The sequence below is a fragment of the Salmo trutta genome, chromosome 25 (genome assembly GCF_901001165.1).
Source record: "Salmo trutta chromosome 25, fSalTru1.1, whole genome shotgun sequence".
Taxonomy (NCBI): Eukaryota; Metazoa; Chordata; class Actinopteri; order Salmoniformes; family Salmonidae; genus Salmo; species Salmo trutta.
Window position 1 is genome coordinate 4,004,595 of NC_042981.1, and position 16,962 is coordinate 4,021,556.

The following is a 16,962-nucleotide window of genomic DNA, read 5'->3' on the forward strand; positions in this document are numbered from 1 at the left end:
TAAAACCTCTTATAAAAGCATAAACTTGGAATTTGATATTTTTTGACTGATATTATGATTGTCTGTTGCATATCCGCAAAGTAATTAAAACGGTGTCAGTTCCACTTTAAGCAGGGAGTCATGCAGAGAATACGGTCTCTCTCGCGGATGAGCCCTGCACGAAGACATCAATAAACAACAATTACACTGTAAATATCTATATACACACATCAAATTACACAATACCATAAAAGCAAACACAAAACACAAAAAAGCTAAACAACACAACTTACCTCCACCACTGGCTCCATCCTCCCCAGGCCCCAGCGAAGCACCAAGGACGGGCTGAACCATGGCCCCCAGGTAGGACCTCAGGATGGGGAAGTCTCTAAGCAGGTTTTCCCCCTCCCTGGAGATCTGCTCCCCGTCCAGTACACACTCTTTACGCCCGCCGCCCCGGAACACCAGCCAACCGGACGGTTGTACCCGGGCAGCACCTCTCGGACTGGCACTTAGACAGGCAACGGTGGCCAGTAGAGGGGAGCGAGATTTGAGGAAGGACAGAGCTGATGGTGTGAGGAGAAAAGAAGAGGAGGTTGGTCGTGAAGGTGAAAGAGAAGAGGAGGACAAGATGTGGATGGGAGGTGTAGTTGCTCGCAGGTCCTCCAACGAGGGCGAGGTTTCAGATTCAGAGCTGGGGGAATGGGACTGAGGCTCAGTGATGCCCAGCATTGACATGTGTTCCTGGGTCTGTAGCTGTAGCAGGGCTGCCAGACTGGCAGTCCTAAACACCCCTTCCCCTGGTCCGGTCTGTCCTTGCCCCTGGCCAGCCTCTCCCCCAGAACCAGCCTCTCCCCCAGAACCAGCCTCTCTCCTGGGGCTAGCCTCTCTCCTGGGGCTAGCCTCTCTCCCAGAACCAGCCTCTCCCCCAGAACCAGCCTCTCTCCTGGGGCTAGCTTCCCACTCTGGTTCGGGGCACCTGTCCCATAAAGGCAGAGCCTCACAGCAGTGCTGCACGATCACCTGCTGGACACTCAGACGCAGACCCTCCTGCTGCAACAGAGACAAAACTCTAGAGAGAGAGAGAGAGAGGGGGAGGGATAGGATGTTAGTAGAATGCCACACACAAGATATAACAGTAGGATGTAGAATGAAATACACTCGTTCATATTAAAACAAGAAACACAAGCTCATAGTGTTGAAATTGTTTGAATTCAATGAATGAAAGAGCACGAAATATACTTGTGATACTGCCTCTAAGCCGGGGTTCCCATGACGAGTAGGGAGGGGGGGGTAAATCTACCTGTCAGGAGCCACCTGTCTATCAAACAGCAGGTGAGAGAGCAGCTGAGACGGGGCTTGGAGGAGTACCAGCAGTGGGTTGCCCAACTTCACTTCACTGCTTTGGTCTGAGGAGAGAGACAGAGATTGAACATAACACTGAGTGTACAAAACATTAAGAACACCTGCTCTTTCCATGACACAGACTGACCAGGTGAATCCAGGTGAAAGATCCCTTATTGATGTCACCTGTTAAATCCACATCAATCAGTGTAGATGAAGGGGAAGAAACAGGTTAAAGAAGGATTTGTAAGCCTTGAGACAATTGAGACATGGATTGTGTATGTGTGCCATTCAGAGGGTGAATGGACAAGACAAAAGATTTGTGACTTTGAACAAGGTATGGTAGTAGGTGCCAGGCACACCGGTTTGTGACAAGAACTGCAACGCCGCTGGGTTTTTCACGCTCAACAGTTTCCTGTGTGTATTAATGGTCCACCACCCAAAGGACATCCAGCCAACTGGACACAACTGTGGGAAGTGTTGGAGTCAACATGGACCAGCATCCCTGTGGAACGCTTTCAACACCTTGTAGAGTCCCTGTCCTGATGAATTGAGGTTGTTCTGAGAGCAAAACGGTGTGCAACTCAATATTAGGAAGGTGTACATTATTTAGTGTATATTGTATTTATAAAAAGGTCACATTCACATTAGGGGAAAAAAACAGCACTGTTCACCCCAGTGCCTTTGTTATTGGTTTGTTATTGGTTTGTTGTTGGTTTGTTGTTGGTTTGTTATTGGTTTGTTGTTGGTTTGTTGTTGAAACGGAGGAGAAAAGGAGAGTAGAATATAATTCTGTTTCTATTCTGCTGTTCTATCGCATGTGCAAAGATGTCAGAGAAAAAAAATCTAAAATAAAAGTTTCAAGAGCAATTGGAGTTAAGTGCCTTGCTCAAGGGCACATTGGCGGATTTTACACCTAGTCGTCTCGGGGATTCGAACCAACAACCTTTAGGTTACCGGCCCAACGCTCTTAACTGCAAGGCTTCCTGCCGCTGCAGTTTGCTTAGCGAGTACCACTTCCTCCCAATTCGGGCACATACCTGGCTCCGACCCGGGACCTCTTTCACAACCACACGTGATCGTCCTCCCTTTAAGAGTCTCTGCCACTCAAAAGCTAACGCTTCAGCATGGACTCCTTTTGCTACACATACATATATATACACATTTTCATATGGGTGGCCCCAGCGGGAATCAAACCCATGACGTTACAAGCGCCATGCTCTACCAACTCACCCCACACCAGGTAAATACACTCACCTTCGCATCCCAGGCTGTGTATTAACACCGACGCTAGCGTGTTGACATAGTCCACGAAGCTCCTCATGTAGTCTGGCCTGCAGGGGGAGCCCTGGGGCTCAAAGGGACACAGCTGGTCCATGGAACGCAGCAACTGCTTCATGGAGGAACGGACCGGGTGGGATTCCAACTCCGACTGTTTCAGACTGGCCTGCTCTACCAGGGCTGTTAGGAGGGCACCAGCAGCAGGACTCTCCACTACAGAGACACAACACATTATACACTTAGTTATACACTAACCCTAACCCCCTAACCCACTAGCCCCCTAACGCTAGGCACCTAGCCCTAGCCCCCTAACCCTTCAGACTGGCCTGCTCTACCAGGGCTGCTAGGAGGGCACCAACACCGCCACCCTCCACTAACCTAGGCAGGACCTGTGGTGCTAACCTAGCCAGGACCTGTGGTGCTAACCTAGCCAGGACCTGTGGTGCTAACCTAGCCAGGGTCTGTGGTGCTAACCTAGCCAGGGTCTGTGGTGCTAACCTAGCCAGGACCTGTGGTGCTAACCTCACCAGGGTCTGTAACGGACCCGTGGTGCTAACCTAGCCAGGGTCTGTGGTGCTAGCTAACCTAGCCAGGGTCTGTGGTGCTAGCTAACCTAGCCAGGGCCTGTGGTGCTAGCTAACCTAGCCAGGACCTGTGGTGCTAGCTAACCTAGCCAGGACCTGTGGTGCTAGCTAACCTAGCCAGGACCTGTGGTGCTAGCTAACCTAGCCAGGACCTGTGGTGCTAGCTAACCTAGCCAGGACCTGTGGTGCTAGCTAACCTAGCCAGGACCTGTGGTGCTAGCTAACCTAGCCAGGACCTGTGGTGCTAGCTAACCTAGCCAGGACCTGTGGTGCTAGCTAACCTAGCCAGGACCTGTGGTGCTAACTAACCTAGCCAGGACCTGTGGTGCTAACTAACCTAGCCAGGACCTGTGGTGCTAACTAACCTAGCCAGGGTCTGTGGTGCTAACCTAGCCAGGGTCTGTGGTGCTAACCTAGCCAGGGTCTGTGGTGCTAACCTAGCCAGGGTCTGTGGTGCTAACCTAGCCAGGGTCTGTGGTGCTAACCTAGCCAGGGTCTGTGGTGCTAACCTAGCCATTGACCTGTGGTGCTAACCTCGCCAGGGTCTGTGGTGCTAACCTAACCTAGCCAGGGTCTGTGGTGCTAACCTAGCCAGGGTCTGTGGTGCTAACCTAGCCAGGGTCTGTGGTGCTAGCTAACCTACTAGCCAGGGTCTGTGGTGCTAGCTAACCTAGCCAGGACCTGTGGTGCTAACCTAGCCAGGACCTGTGATGCTAACCTAGCCAGGGTCTGTAACAGACCTGTGGTTTCTGTAGCGGTGGACAGGGGTCTACAGGGTGATATATATACCTGTGGTTTCTGTAGCGGTGGACAGGGGTCTACAGGGTGATATATATACCTGTGGTTTCTGTAGCGGTGGACAGGGGTCTACAGGGTGATATATATACCTGTGGTTTCTGTCGCGGTAGACAGGGGTCTACAGGGTGATATATATACCTGTGGTTTCTGTAGCGGTGGACAGGGTCTGCAGGGTGATATATATACCTGTGGTTTCTGTAGCGGTGGACAGGGGTCTGCAGGGTGATATATATACCTGTGGTTTCTGTAGCGGTGAACAGGGCCTGCAGGGTGATATATATACCTGTGGTTTCTGTAGCGGTGGACAGGGGTCTACAGGGTGATATATATACCTGTGGTTTCTGTAGCGGTGGACAGGGGTCTACAGGGTGATATATATACCTGTGGTTTCTGTAGCGGTGGACAGGGTCTGCAGGGTGATATATATACCTGTGGTTTCTGTAGTGGTGGACAGGGGTCTACAGGGTGATATATATACCTGTGGTTTCTGTAGCGGTGGACAGGGGTCTACAGGGTGATATATATACCTGTGGTTTCTGTAGTGGTGGACAGGGGTCTACAGGGTGATATATATACCTGTGGTTTCTGTAGCGGTGGACAGGGGTCTACAGGGTGATATATATACCTGTGGTTTCTGTAGCGGTGGACAGGGGTCTACAGGGTGATATATATACCTGTGGTTTCTGTAGCGGTGGACAGGGGTCTGCAGGGTGATATATATACCTGTGGTTTCTGTAGCGGTGGACAGGGGTCTACAGGGTGATATATATACCTGTGGTTTCTGTAGCGGTGGACAGGGGTCTACAGGGTGATATATACCTGTGGTTTCTGTAGTGGTGGACAGGGGTCTGCAGGGTGACATATATACCTGTGGTTTCTGTAGCGGTGGACAGGGGTCTACAGGGTGATATATATACACCTGTGGTTTCTGTAGCGGTGGACAGGGGTCTACAGGGTGATATACACTGCTCAAAAAAATAAAGGGAACACTTAAACAACACATCCTAGATCTGAATGAAAGAAATAATCTTATTAAATATTTTTTTCTTTACATAGTTGAATGTGCTGACAACAAAATCACACAAAAATAATCAATGGAAATCCAATTTATCAACCCATGGAGGTCTGGATTTGGAGTCACACTCAAAATTAAAGTGGAAAACCACACTACAGGCTGATCCAACTTTGATGTAATGTCCTTAAAACAAGTCAAAATGAGGCTCAGTAGTGTGTGTGGCCTCCACGTGCCTGTATGACCTCCCTACAACGCCTGGGCATGCTCCTGATGAGGTGGCGGATGGTCTCCCGAGGGATCTCCTCCCAGACCTGGACTAAAGCATCCGCCAACTCCTGGACAGTCTGTGGTGCAACGTGGCGTTGGTGGATGGAGCGAGACATGATGTCCCAGATGTGCTCAATTGGATTCAGGTCTGGGGAACGGGCGGGCCAGTCCATAGCATCAATGCCTTCCTCTTGCAGGAACTGCTGACACACTCCAGCCACATGAGGTCTAGCATTGTCTTGCATTAGGAGGAACCCAGGGCCAACCGCACCAGCATATGGTCTCACAAGGGGTCTGAGGATCTCATCTCGGTACCTAATGGCAGTCAGGCTACCTCTGGCGAGCACATGGAGGGCTGTGCGGCCCCCCAAAGAAATGCCACCCCACACCATGACTAACACACCATGACCGGTCATGCTGGAGGATGTTGCAGGCAGCAGAACGTTCTCCACGACGTCTCCAGACTCTGTCACGTGCTCAGTGTGAACCTGCTTCATCTGTGAAGAGCACAGGGCACCAGGGGTGAATTTGCCAATCTTGGTGTTCTCTGGCAAATGCCAAACGTCCTGCACGGTGTTGGGCTGTAAGCACAACCCCCACCTGTGGACATCGGGCCCTCATATCACCCTCATGGAGTCTGTTTCAGACCGTTTGAGCAGACACATGCACATTTGTGGCCTGATGGAGGTCATTCTGCAGGGCTCTGGCAGTGCTTCTCCTGCTCCTCCTTGCACAAAGGCGGAGGTAGCGGTCCTGCTGCTGGGTTGTTGCCCTCCTACGGCCTCCTCCACGTCTCCTGATGTACTGGCCTGTCTCCTGGTAGCACCTCCATGCTCTGGACACTACGCTGACAGACACAGCAAACCTTCTTGCCACAGCTCGCATTGATGTGCCATCCTGGATGAGCTGCAGTACCTGAGCCACTTGTGTGGGTTGTAGACTCCGTCTCATGCTACCACTAGAGTGAAAGCACCACCAGCATTCAAAAGTGACCAAAACATCAGCCAGGAAGCATAGGAACTGAGAAGTGGTCTGTTGTCCCCACCTGCAGAACCACTCCTTTATTGGGGGTGTCTTGCTTATTGCCTATAATTTCCACATGTTGTCTATTCCATTTGCACAACAGCATGTGAAATGTATTGTCAATCAGTGTTGCTTCCTAAGTGGACAGTTTGATTTCACAGAAGTGTGATTGACTTGGAGTTACATTGTGTCGTTTAAGTGTTCCCTTTATTTTTTGAGCAGTGTATATACCTGTGGTTTCTGTAGTGGTGGACAGGGGTCTACAGGGTGATATATATACCTGTGGTTTCTGTAGCGGTGGACAGGGGTCTACAGGGTGATATATATACCTGTGGTTTCTGTAGTGGTGGACAGGGGTCTACAGGGTGATATATATACCTGTGGTTTCTGTAGCGGTGGACAGGGCCTGTCTGCAGGGTGATATATATACCTGTGGTTTCTGTAGCGGTGGACAGGGGTCTACAGGGTGATATATATACCTGTGGTTTCTGTAGCGGTGGACAGGGGTCTACAGGGTGATATATATACCTGTGGTTTCTGTAGCGGTGGACATGGGTCTACAGGGTGATATATATACCTGTGGTTTCTGTAGCGGTGGACAGGGGTCTACAGGGTGATATATACCTGTGGTTTCTGTAGCGGTGGACAGGGGTCTACAGGGTGATATATATACCTGTGGTTTCTGTAGTGGTGGACAGGGGTCTGCAGGGTGATATATATACCTGTGGTTTCTGTAGTGGTGGACAGGGGTCTACAGGGTGATATATATACCTGTGGTTTCTGTAGCGGTGGACAGGGGTCTACAGGGTGATATATATACCTGTGGTTTCTGTAGCGGTGGACAGGGGTCTACAGGGTGATATATATACCTGTGGTTTCTGTAGCGGTAGACAGGGGTCTACAGGGTGATATATATACCTGTGGTTTCTGTAGTGGTGGACAGGGGTCTGCAGGGTGATATATATACCTGTGGTTTCTGTAGCGGTGGACAGGGGTCTGCAGGGTGATATATACCTGTGGTTTCTGTAGCGGTGGACAGGGGTCTACAGGGTGATATATACCTGTGGTTTCTGTAGCGGTGGACAGGGGTCTACAGGGTGATATATATACCTGTGATTTCTGTGGCGGTGGACAGGGGTCTACAGGGTGATATATATACCTGTGGTTTCTGTAGCGGTGGACAGGGGTCTACAGGGTGATATATATACCTGTGGTTTCTGTAGCGGTGGACAGGGGTCTGCAGGGTGATATATATACCTGTGGTTTCTGTAGCGGTGGACAGGGGTCTGCAGGGTGATATATATACCTGTGGTTTCTGTAGCGGTGGACAGGGGTCTGCAGGGTGATATATATACCTGTGGTTTCTGTAGCGGTGGACAGGGGTCTACAGGGTGATATATATACCTGTGGTTTCTGTAGCGGTGGACAGGGGTCTACAGGGTGATATATATACCTGTGGTTTCTGTAGCGGTGGACAGGGGTCTACAGGGTGATATATATACCTGTGGTTTCTGTAGCGGTGGACAGGGGTCTGCAGGGTGATATATACCTGTGGTTTCTGTAGCGGTGGACAGGGGTCTACAGGGTGATATATATACCTGTGGTTTCTGTAGCGGTGGACAGGGGTCTACAGGGTGATATATATACCTGTGGTTTCTGTAGTGGTGGACAGGGCCTGTCTGCAGGGTGATATATATACCTGTGGTTTCTGTAGTGGTGGACAGGGGTCTGCAGGGTGATATATATACCTGTGGTTTCTGTAGCGGTGGACAGGGGTCTACAGGGTGATATATATACCTGTGGTTTCTGTAGTGGTGGACAGGGTCTGCAGGGTGATATATATACCTGTGGTTTCTGTAGTGGTGGACAGGGGTCTACAGGGTGATATATATACCTGTGGTTTCTGTAGTGGTGGACAGGGGTCTGCAGGGTGACATATATACCTGTGGTTTCTGTAGTGGTGGACAGGGGTCTGCAGGGTGATATATATACCTGTGGTTTCTGTAGCGGTGGACAGGGTCTGCAGGGTGATATATATACCTGTGGTTTCTGTAGCGGTGGACAGGGTCTGCAGGGTGATATATACCTGTGGTTTCTGTAGCGGTGGACAGGGTATGCAGGGTGATCTCTAGGTGCTGTGCCAGGCTCAGTCGGGTAGCGATGCCCTCCTCACTCAGCACAGGGTGGCAGCACAGCAACACTTCCTGTATGCAGCAGCCTAAAGGACTGGACACAACGTGGTCCTCTACAATGGATTCTAGAATGAACACAGCAGGAAGAGAGAAACACTGAACATGAACTCTCAACTCTTCTGTCTGAAAATCCAGACCCGTTTTGTGTTAACCCTTTACACTCTTGGGAATTGGCCTATATGAATTGGGCTAAATTGAAACAGCAAAAGTTGCCCAATTAGCAGGAGGGATTTGTGGGGGGGGGGGGGGGTCAACTTCTTGTCTCGTGAGGTGCTCAAGTTCAGAACGTCTGTCAGTCAAAACCCATACAGAGCTGTGACGTCATGTATGGCCTGTTACTGTACAACCACTACATTCCAATTTAGGCGTTTATCAGTGTCCAAATGTGCCACGTAGAGGGCTAACATTCCACACCTCGTACTCTGTTCCACGTAGAGGGCTAACATTCCACACCTCGTACTCTGTTCCACGTAGAGGGCTAACATTCCACACCTCGTACTCTGTTCCACGTAGAGGGCTAACATTCCACACCTCATACTCTGTTCCACGTAGAGGGCTAACATTCCACACCTCGTACTCTGTTCCACGTAGAGGGCTAACATTCCACACCTCGTACTCTGTTCCACGTAGAGGGCTAACATTCCACACCCCGTACTCTGTTCCACGTAGAGGGATAACATTCCACACCTCGTACTCTGTTCCACGTAGAGGGCTAACATTCCACACCCCGTACTCTGTTCCACGTAGAGGGATAACATTCCACACCCCGTACTCTGTGCCACGTAGAGGGATAACATTCCACACCCCGTACTCTGTTCCACGTAGAGGGATAACATTCCACACCCCGTACTCTGTTCCACGTAGAGGGCTAACATTCCACACCTCGTACTCTGTTCCACGTAGAGGGCTAACATTCCACACCTCGTACTCTGTGCCACTCTGTTCCACGTAGAGGGCTAACATTCCACACCTCGTACTCTGTTCCACGTAGAGGGCTAACATTCCATACCTCATACTCTGTTCCACGTAGAGGGCTAACATTCCACACCTCGTACTCTGTTCCCCGTAGAGGGCTAACATTCCACACCTCGTACTCTGTTCCACGTAGAGGGCTAACATTCCACACCCCGTACTCTGTTCCACGTAGAGGGCTAACATTCCACACCTCGTACTCTGTTCCACGTAGAGGGCTAACATTCCACACCCCGTACTCTGTTCCACGTAGAGGGATAACATTCCACACCCCGTACTCTGTGCCACGTAGAGGGATAACATTCCACACCCCGTACTCTGTTCCACGTAGAGGGATAACATTCCACACCCCGTACTCTGTTCCACGTAGAGGGCTAACATTCCACACCTCGTACTCTGTTCCACGTAGAGGGCTAACATTCCACACCTCGTACTCTGTGCCACTCTGTTCCACGTAGAGGGCTAACATTCCACACCTCGTACTCTGTGTCATGCCATGTAGTAGTTGACATGGAGAGAGGAATGACAGCACTATATAAGGAAAATAAACGTATAACTCGTTGAATTAATGCAGTAGCGCTCACCTGTCTTGGCGGGGCCCTTGTTGCCACTGTGACTGGCTGTGTGACTGAGGATCTTGCCCATCTGTTGGAGCACTGCAGGAAACCCTCGGATCCCCTCAGAGTGTTTCACCTTGGGTTCCACCCTCAGTCCTGAGGAACGGTATGGAGAGATAACGAGGTTAGAAAGAGATCCACTATGTTTCTTGAGGAAAGGGGGACGGAAGAGACGGAGGGGACTAGGGAGACGGAGGGGACTGGAGGGATGGAGGGGACGGAGGGGACTGAAGGAGACTAGGGGGACGGAAGGAGACTAGGGGGACGGAGGGGACTGGGGGGACGGAGGGGACTAGGGGGACGGAGGATTAGGGAGATGGACGTTAGAAAAGGGGAGGGACATTATTTATTTGGCCACAGGTCTGTTGACTTTACATATTAAGGAAGAGCAAAAAAACTATGTCCATTTCAAACTGAAGTCATACAATTACCCCACTGTACCCTACTGCACCCTACCCCTCCCCACTGTACCCTACCCCTCCCCACTGTACCCTACCCCTCCCCACTGTACCCCACCCTATTGTACCCTAACCACTCTACCCTACTGTACCCTACTGCACCCTCCCCACTGTACCCTCCCCACTGTACCCTACTGTACCCTACTCCCCCACTGTACCCTACTCCCCCACTGTACCCCACCCTATTGTACCCTAACCACTCTACCCTACTGCACCCTCCCCACTGTACCCTACTGCACCCTCCCCACTGTACCCTACTGCACCCTCCCCACTGTACCCTATCCCTCCCCACTGTACACTTGTACCCGACCCCTCCCCACTGCACCCTACCCCCCACTGTACCCCACCCCAACCTACCCCTCCCTACTGTACTCTACCCACTCTACCCTACTGTTCCCTACCCCTCCCCACTGTACCCTACCCCTCCCTACCCTACTGTACCCTACCCCTCCCTACTGTACCCTACCCACTCTACCCTACTGTACCCTACCCCTCCCCACTGTACCCTACCCTCCCCACTGTACCCACTCTACCCTACTGTACCCCACCCTACCAACCCAACCCCATCGTACCCCACCCCCTCCACCTACCTCTTCCCTCCAGGCTGCTGTGTAGCCGTCTCTCTGCCGTGTCCAGTAGCTGCCTGGAGGTCTTCCACAGCTGGCAGTGACAGCAGGCCAGGTCGAAGGCAGCCATGGCAGGGGGGCTGAGCTCCTCCAGGAGGGTGTGCAGGAGGCCTGTCCCTGGGGGGTCCAAGACACAGCGGCCCAGCCAGTAGCCCTCCTCCAGAGACGGAACGGGGCGACCAGGGGTGGAAAGGAGACGGTCTGCCACGTCAGAGATGGAATAGAATGCCATGCCTAACGAGAGACAGACAGGAAGTCAGTCTCTAACCCCACCTCTACAGACAGGGAGTTAGCCTCTAACCTCACCTCTACAGACAGACAGGGAGTAAGCCTCTAACCCCAGCTCTACAGACAGACTAACCCTAACTTGACAGAAACACATCTATATAGAGTAGAAGGACTTTACCTAACAGAGAGGATAAATTAGTTACAGTTATCACACACGATAAAGAGAACATTCACAAAGTAAAGCAACTAAATAGCCGTCCTGTGTTAAGACAGGTGAGATGTTACGTGGAAGACAGATACACACGAACGTCTGCTTCTGGGGAACGTTTTTTATTGTGATCGTATGGAATTGTTTCGCTTCAAATCTTACTTGATCGTTTCACTTCAGTTGACTGCCTTGACCGTAAGTCTCTCTGGCTAAGAGTGTCTGCTAAATGACCCCAAAAAAATGTCAACAACAAATAAAGTACCGGCAGCAGCAGCACTCCCGATGGCCTGCAGGGTGGAGCGACCACTACTTCCCAGCCGACTACGCCCCGGAGCAGGCGCCACGGACGCCGCTCCCAGGCCCTCTGAGGAAGAGGAGGATGAAGATAAAGAGTGGGTCTCCATTTTCTGTTCCACGCGACCCAACTCCTCCACGACTTCCCGGTAACTCTCCATGAAGACCAGCTCCCCAAAGCACCATGAACCCTCCAGGCCGAACATCAGAGACACCTACGCAGAGGTCAAAAAAGGTCAGAGAAACCTAGACAGACAGACAGATAGGAGGACCAGGATGGGACCAACCAGAGACGTAAAAACCATGTCACACAATACCACAACACTAAATGCTACCCAAGAGCCAGTCCTAACTAGACCATTTACATTTTAGTCATTTAGCAGACGCTCTTATCCAGAGCGACTTACAGTAGTGAATGCATACATTTCATACATTTTTTTTCTTCTTCTGTACTGGTCACCCCGTGGGAATCGAACCCACAACCCTGGCGTTGCAAACACCATGCTCTACCAACTGAGCCACACGGGACCATCTTCGTGGCTCCAACCTGTCAACCTCTCTAGATCGGACGGGTCTAAACAGGTATAAGAGGTGTATTTGTAAAGCTTTCACCAATAATAAATCGCAGACGCCTTAAAGATCTGCAAATATTGAAGGAATCGGGGACAAGAGGAAGGGGGAGTAAATGAATTGGTAGCAAGCTGTAACCCTGTAACCCTTGGTCCTAACCCTGTAACCCTGTAACCCCGTAACCCTTGGTCCTAACCCTGTAACCCTTGGTCCTAACCCTGTAACCCTTGGTCCTAACCCTGTAACCCTTGGTCCTAACCCGTAACCTGTGACCTAACCCTGTAACCCTGTAACCCTTGGTCCTGACCCTGTAACCCTTGGTCCTAATCTGTAACCCTTGGTCCTAACCCTGTAACCCTTGGTCCTAACCCTGTAACCCTTGGTCCTAACCCGTAACCCTTGGTCCTAACCCTGTAACCCTTGGTCCTAACCCTGTAACCCTTGGTCCTAACCCTGTAACCCTTGGTCCTAACCCGTAACCTGTGACCTAACCCTGTAACCCTGTAACCCTTGGTCCTGACCCTGTAACCCTTGGTCCTAATCTGTAACCATTGGTCCTAACCCTGTAACCCTTGGTCCTAACCTGTAACCTAACCCTGTAACCCTTGGTCCTAACCCTGTAACCTGTAACCTAACCTGTAACCTAACCCTGTAACCCTTGGTCCTAACCCTGTAACCTGTAACCTAACCCTGTAACCCTTGGTCCTAACCCTGTAACCCTTGGTCCTAACCCGTAACCCTTGGTCCTAACCCGTAACCCTTGGTCCTAACCCGTAACCCTTGGTCCTAACCCGTAACCCTTGGTCCTAACCCTGTAACCCTTGGTCCTAACCCTGTAACCCTTGGTCCTAACCTGTAACCCTTGGTCCTAACCCGTAACCCTTGGTCCTAACCTGTAACCCTTGGTCCTAACCTGTAACCCTTGGTCCTAACCCGTAACCTGTGACCTAACCCTGTAACCCTTGGTCCTAACCCTGTAACCCTTGGTCCTAACCCTGTAACCCTTGGTCCTAACCCTGTAACCCTTGGTCCTAACCCTGTAACCCTTGGTCCTAACCCTGTAACCCTTGGTCCTAACCCTGTAACCCTTGGTCCTAACCCGTAACCTGTGACCTAACCCTGTAACCCTGTAACCCTTGGTCCTGACCCTGTAACCCTTGGTCCTAATCTGTAACCATTGGTCCTAACCCTGTAACCCTTGGTCCTAACCTGTAACCTAACCCTGTAACCCTTGGTCCTAACCCTGTAACCTGTAACCTAACCTGTAACCTAACCCTGTAACCCTTGGTCCTAACCCTGTAACCTGTAACCTAACCCTGTAACCCTTGGTCCTAACCCGTAACCTAACCCTGTAACCCTTGGTCCTAACCCTGTAACCCTTGGTCCTAACCCGTAACCCTTGGTCCTAACCCTGTAACCCTTGGTCCTAACCCTGTAACCCTTGGTCCTAACCCGTAACCCTTGGTCCTAACCCTGTAACCCTTGGTCATAACCCGTAACCCTTGGTCCTAACCTGTAACCCTTGGTCCTAACCTGTAACCCTTGGTCCTAACCCGTAACCTGTGACCTAACCCTGTAACCCTTGGTCCTAACCCTGTAACCCTTGGTCCTAACCCCGTAACCCTTGGTCCTAACCTGGTGTGCTTCCATGTAGTTTCCCCGGCGGATGCAGGCCATGAGCAGGGACTCAGGTGGAGACAACATGGCCGGAACTACCCAGCTACCCACACTTCCACAGGGGCACACCTCCCAGTCCGACCGCCCGGCTCCTCCACTTCCATCTGGAACAGGGGACAACAACAGTTCTAGAAGGAACTACGCTGAGTACACAAAACATTAAGAACACCTTCCTAATATTGAGTTTAATCCCCTTTTCCCCTCAGAACTTCCTCAATTCATCAGGACATGGACTCTACAAGGTGTTGAAAGCGTTCCACAGGGATGCTGGTCCATGTTGACTCCAATGCTTCCCACAGTTGTGTCCAGTTGGCTGGATGTCCTTTGGGTGGTGGACCATTAATACACACAGGAAACTGTTGAGCGTGAAAAACCCAGCAGCGTTGCAGTTCTTGACACAAACCGATTCCTGGCACCTACTACCATACCCCGTTCAAAAGCACTTCAATATTTTGTCTTGTCCATTCACCCTCTGAATGGCACACATACACAATCCATGTCTCAATTGTCTCAAGGCTTAAAAAGCCTACTTAACCCGTCTCCTCCCCTTCATCTATGCTGATTGAAGTGGATTTAACAAGTGACATCAATAAGGGATCAGAGCTTTCACCTGGATTCACCTGGTCAGTTTGTCCTGGTAATAATAGGTGTTCCTAATGTTTTGTCCACTCAGTCTGTGTATGAGTAGTATACATTGAGAACGAAGCCTTTTTACTGTGGGACGGTATCATTAAAAAAGGAGTTTATTGGTATTTGGCTGGCACATAATTGCTACTGAATCAAAGGGCTAATTTGAATTGTTAGTTAGGAAATTACCATAACTAACAACTTAGCAGAAAATAGGCTTTATATGTTGCTTCCTGTGTCACCTGAGGGGCTGCTCACCTGACCTGAGGGGCTGCTCACCTGACCTGAGGGGCTGCTCACCTGACCTGAGGGGCTGCTCACCTGACCTGAGGGGCTGCTCACCTCACCTGAGGGGCTGCTCACCTCACCTGAGGGGCTGCTCACCTGACCTGAGGGGCTGCTCACCTGACCTGAGGGGCTGCTCACCTCACCTGAGGGGCTGCTCACCTCACCTGAGGGGCTGCTCACCTGACCTGAGGGGCTGCTCACCTGACCTGAGGGGCTGCTCACCTGACCTGAGGGGCTGCTCACCTCACCTGAGGGGCTGCTCACCTCACCTGAGGGGCTGCTCACCTCACCTGAGGGGCTGCTCACATGACCTGAGGGGCTGCTCACATGACCTGAGGGGCTGCTCACCTCACCTGAGGGGCTGCTCACCTCACCTGAGGGGCTGCTCACCTGACCTGAGGGGCTGCTCACCTGACCTGAGGGGCTGCTCACCTGAGGGGCTGCTCACCTGAGGGGCTGGCGCTGACCTCTCCGTTGTGTATCTCTGTGGAGGGATGTCTGTCAGAGTGTTGTCGTCTAGGCCGTTTCCTCCTCCTGACCCCAGTACTGCTGCTTCTTCCTTTTAGACAGAGAGCAGGACTGGCTGCTGGAGATGCCTGGAGCTGGGTGGGGGGGTCTGAGACTGGGGAGGGAGTAGAGGTAACAGTTAGACCTGGAGGGGGGGAGGGGGGGGGGGGGGGGGGTAGTAGAGGTAGCAGTTAGACCTGGGGGGGGGCTGATATAGCATAGGGATAATGTTGTAGCATAGGGATAATGTTGTAGCATAGGGATAATGTTGTGGACAAGGGGAGCTGATCTTAGATCAGCAGACACTATGAATACACACAGCTGTATTTAGACTGCTCATTTACACTCAACAATTCACACGGTCACACCCACTAACCAAACCCAGCTTCCTCCTTTAACTGTTAACTCCCCTCCCCACTACAGCGGTCTGGTATAAACATCACTACTCTGCTAGTGGTCTGGTTAAGGTTGAGGTTCATTTCTAACTGGTTTCTAACTCACCGTTGCCGCTGTCCTGGTTGGTAGAGATAATCTGTAGTCTCCACTGGGCTTCTGCTGTCCTCTTGTACAGTCTCTGCAGCCGAGCCCCGAAAGTCTCTGCCATCACAGAGCAGCCCAGACTCTCTGCCGCCTCCGCTTCCCCCGCCAGAGCCCTGCCTTCCTCCTGTCCCGCCCGCTGACCCACTACCACCACCCCCTCTAGACTCTCTCTCAGCAGCCGTAGGAACCCCTCCATGGCCACGAGGTCCACTAGGAAGCCCCTGCAGCCTGCCGTCAAGTGGCCCAGATCAAGGTGACTCCGTTGGGACGCTGAGAAGGGGAAGTTTGGGGTTTGGTGGTGGTTCTCTTTTGTCATTTTACTTTGATCCTCATCTCCTCTTCCACCTACTGCGGCTTTGCTTGAGCTTCCGTTCTCCTCCCGTCCGTCTCCTCTCTTCTTCTCTTCCTGTTGTCCTTTTCTTCTCTTCCCTTCTTTCTCCTCGGAGGGTTCTGTCTGGCCTGTGCTCGTCGTCTCCCCCTGATGGTTGTGGAGGGTAAAATCAGCGTTGGACAGGAAGAGCAGGGAGAAGATGTTCTCCAGTAGTTCCAGGCGAAACATAGCAGGTACTGCCTCCAGGTAGATCTGACACTCAGACAGGTATAGCTGGAATAGGGGAGGACAGTCTAGAGACGGGGAGAGAGAGACACGAGAGAGACACGAGAGAGAGAGACACGAGAGAGAGACACGAGAGAGAGAGAGAGGACACAAGAGAGAGACATGAGAGAGAGACACACAAGAGAGAGACATGAGAGAGAGAGACGAGAGAGACACGAGAGAGAGACACACGAGAGAGAGAGACGAGAGAGATGAGAGAGATGAGAGAGAGACGAGAGAGAGAGAGAGACACGAGAGAGAGAGAGAGACGG

At 51.5% G+C, this 16,962-nt stretch overlaps 1 protein-coding gene across 1 annotated transcript in view; it reads right to left on the reverse strand.

The window, feature by feature from the left end:
* zfyve26 (zinc finger, FYVE domain containing 26) overlaps positions 1-16,725 on the reverse strand; it is a 73,776-nt gene extending 57,051 nt beyond the window's left edge. Inside the window, exons 1-10 of the mRNA XM_029712683.1 lie at positions 16,057-16,725; positions 15,497-15,670; positions 14,092-14,237; positions 11,855-12,101; positions 11,121-11,390; positions 10,040-10,168; positions 8,378-8,548; positions 2,581-2,817; positions 1,283-1,388; positions 273-1,051 (exon numbers count right to left, since the gene is read on the reverse strand). Coding sequence (XP_029568543.1) covers positions 273-1,051; positions 1,283-1,388; positions 2,581-2,817; positions 8,378-8,548; positions 10,040-10,168; positions 11,121-11,390; positions 11,855-12,101; positions 14,092-14,237; positions 15,497-15,670; positions 16,057-16,654 — 2,857 coding nt within the window. The 5' untranslated portion in view covers positions 16,655-16,725. The remainder of the gene's footprint in view (positions 1-272; positions 1,052-1,282; positions 1,389-2,580; positions 2,818-8,377; positions 8,549-10,039; positions 10,169-11,120; positions 11,391-11,854; positions 12,102-14,091; positions 14,238-15,496; positions 15,671-16,056) is intronic.
* Between the last annotated feature and the right edge of the window lie 237 nt (positions 16,726-16,962).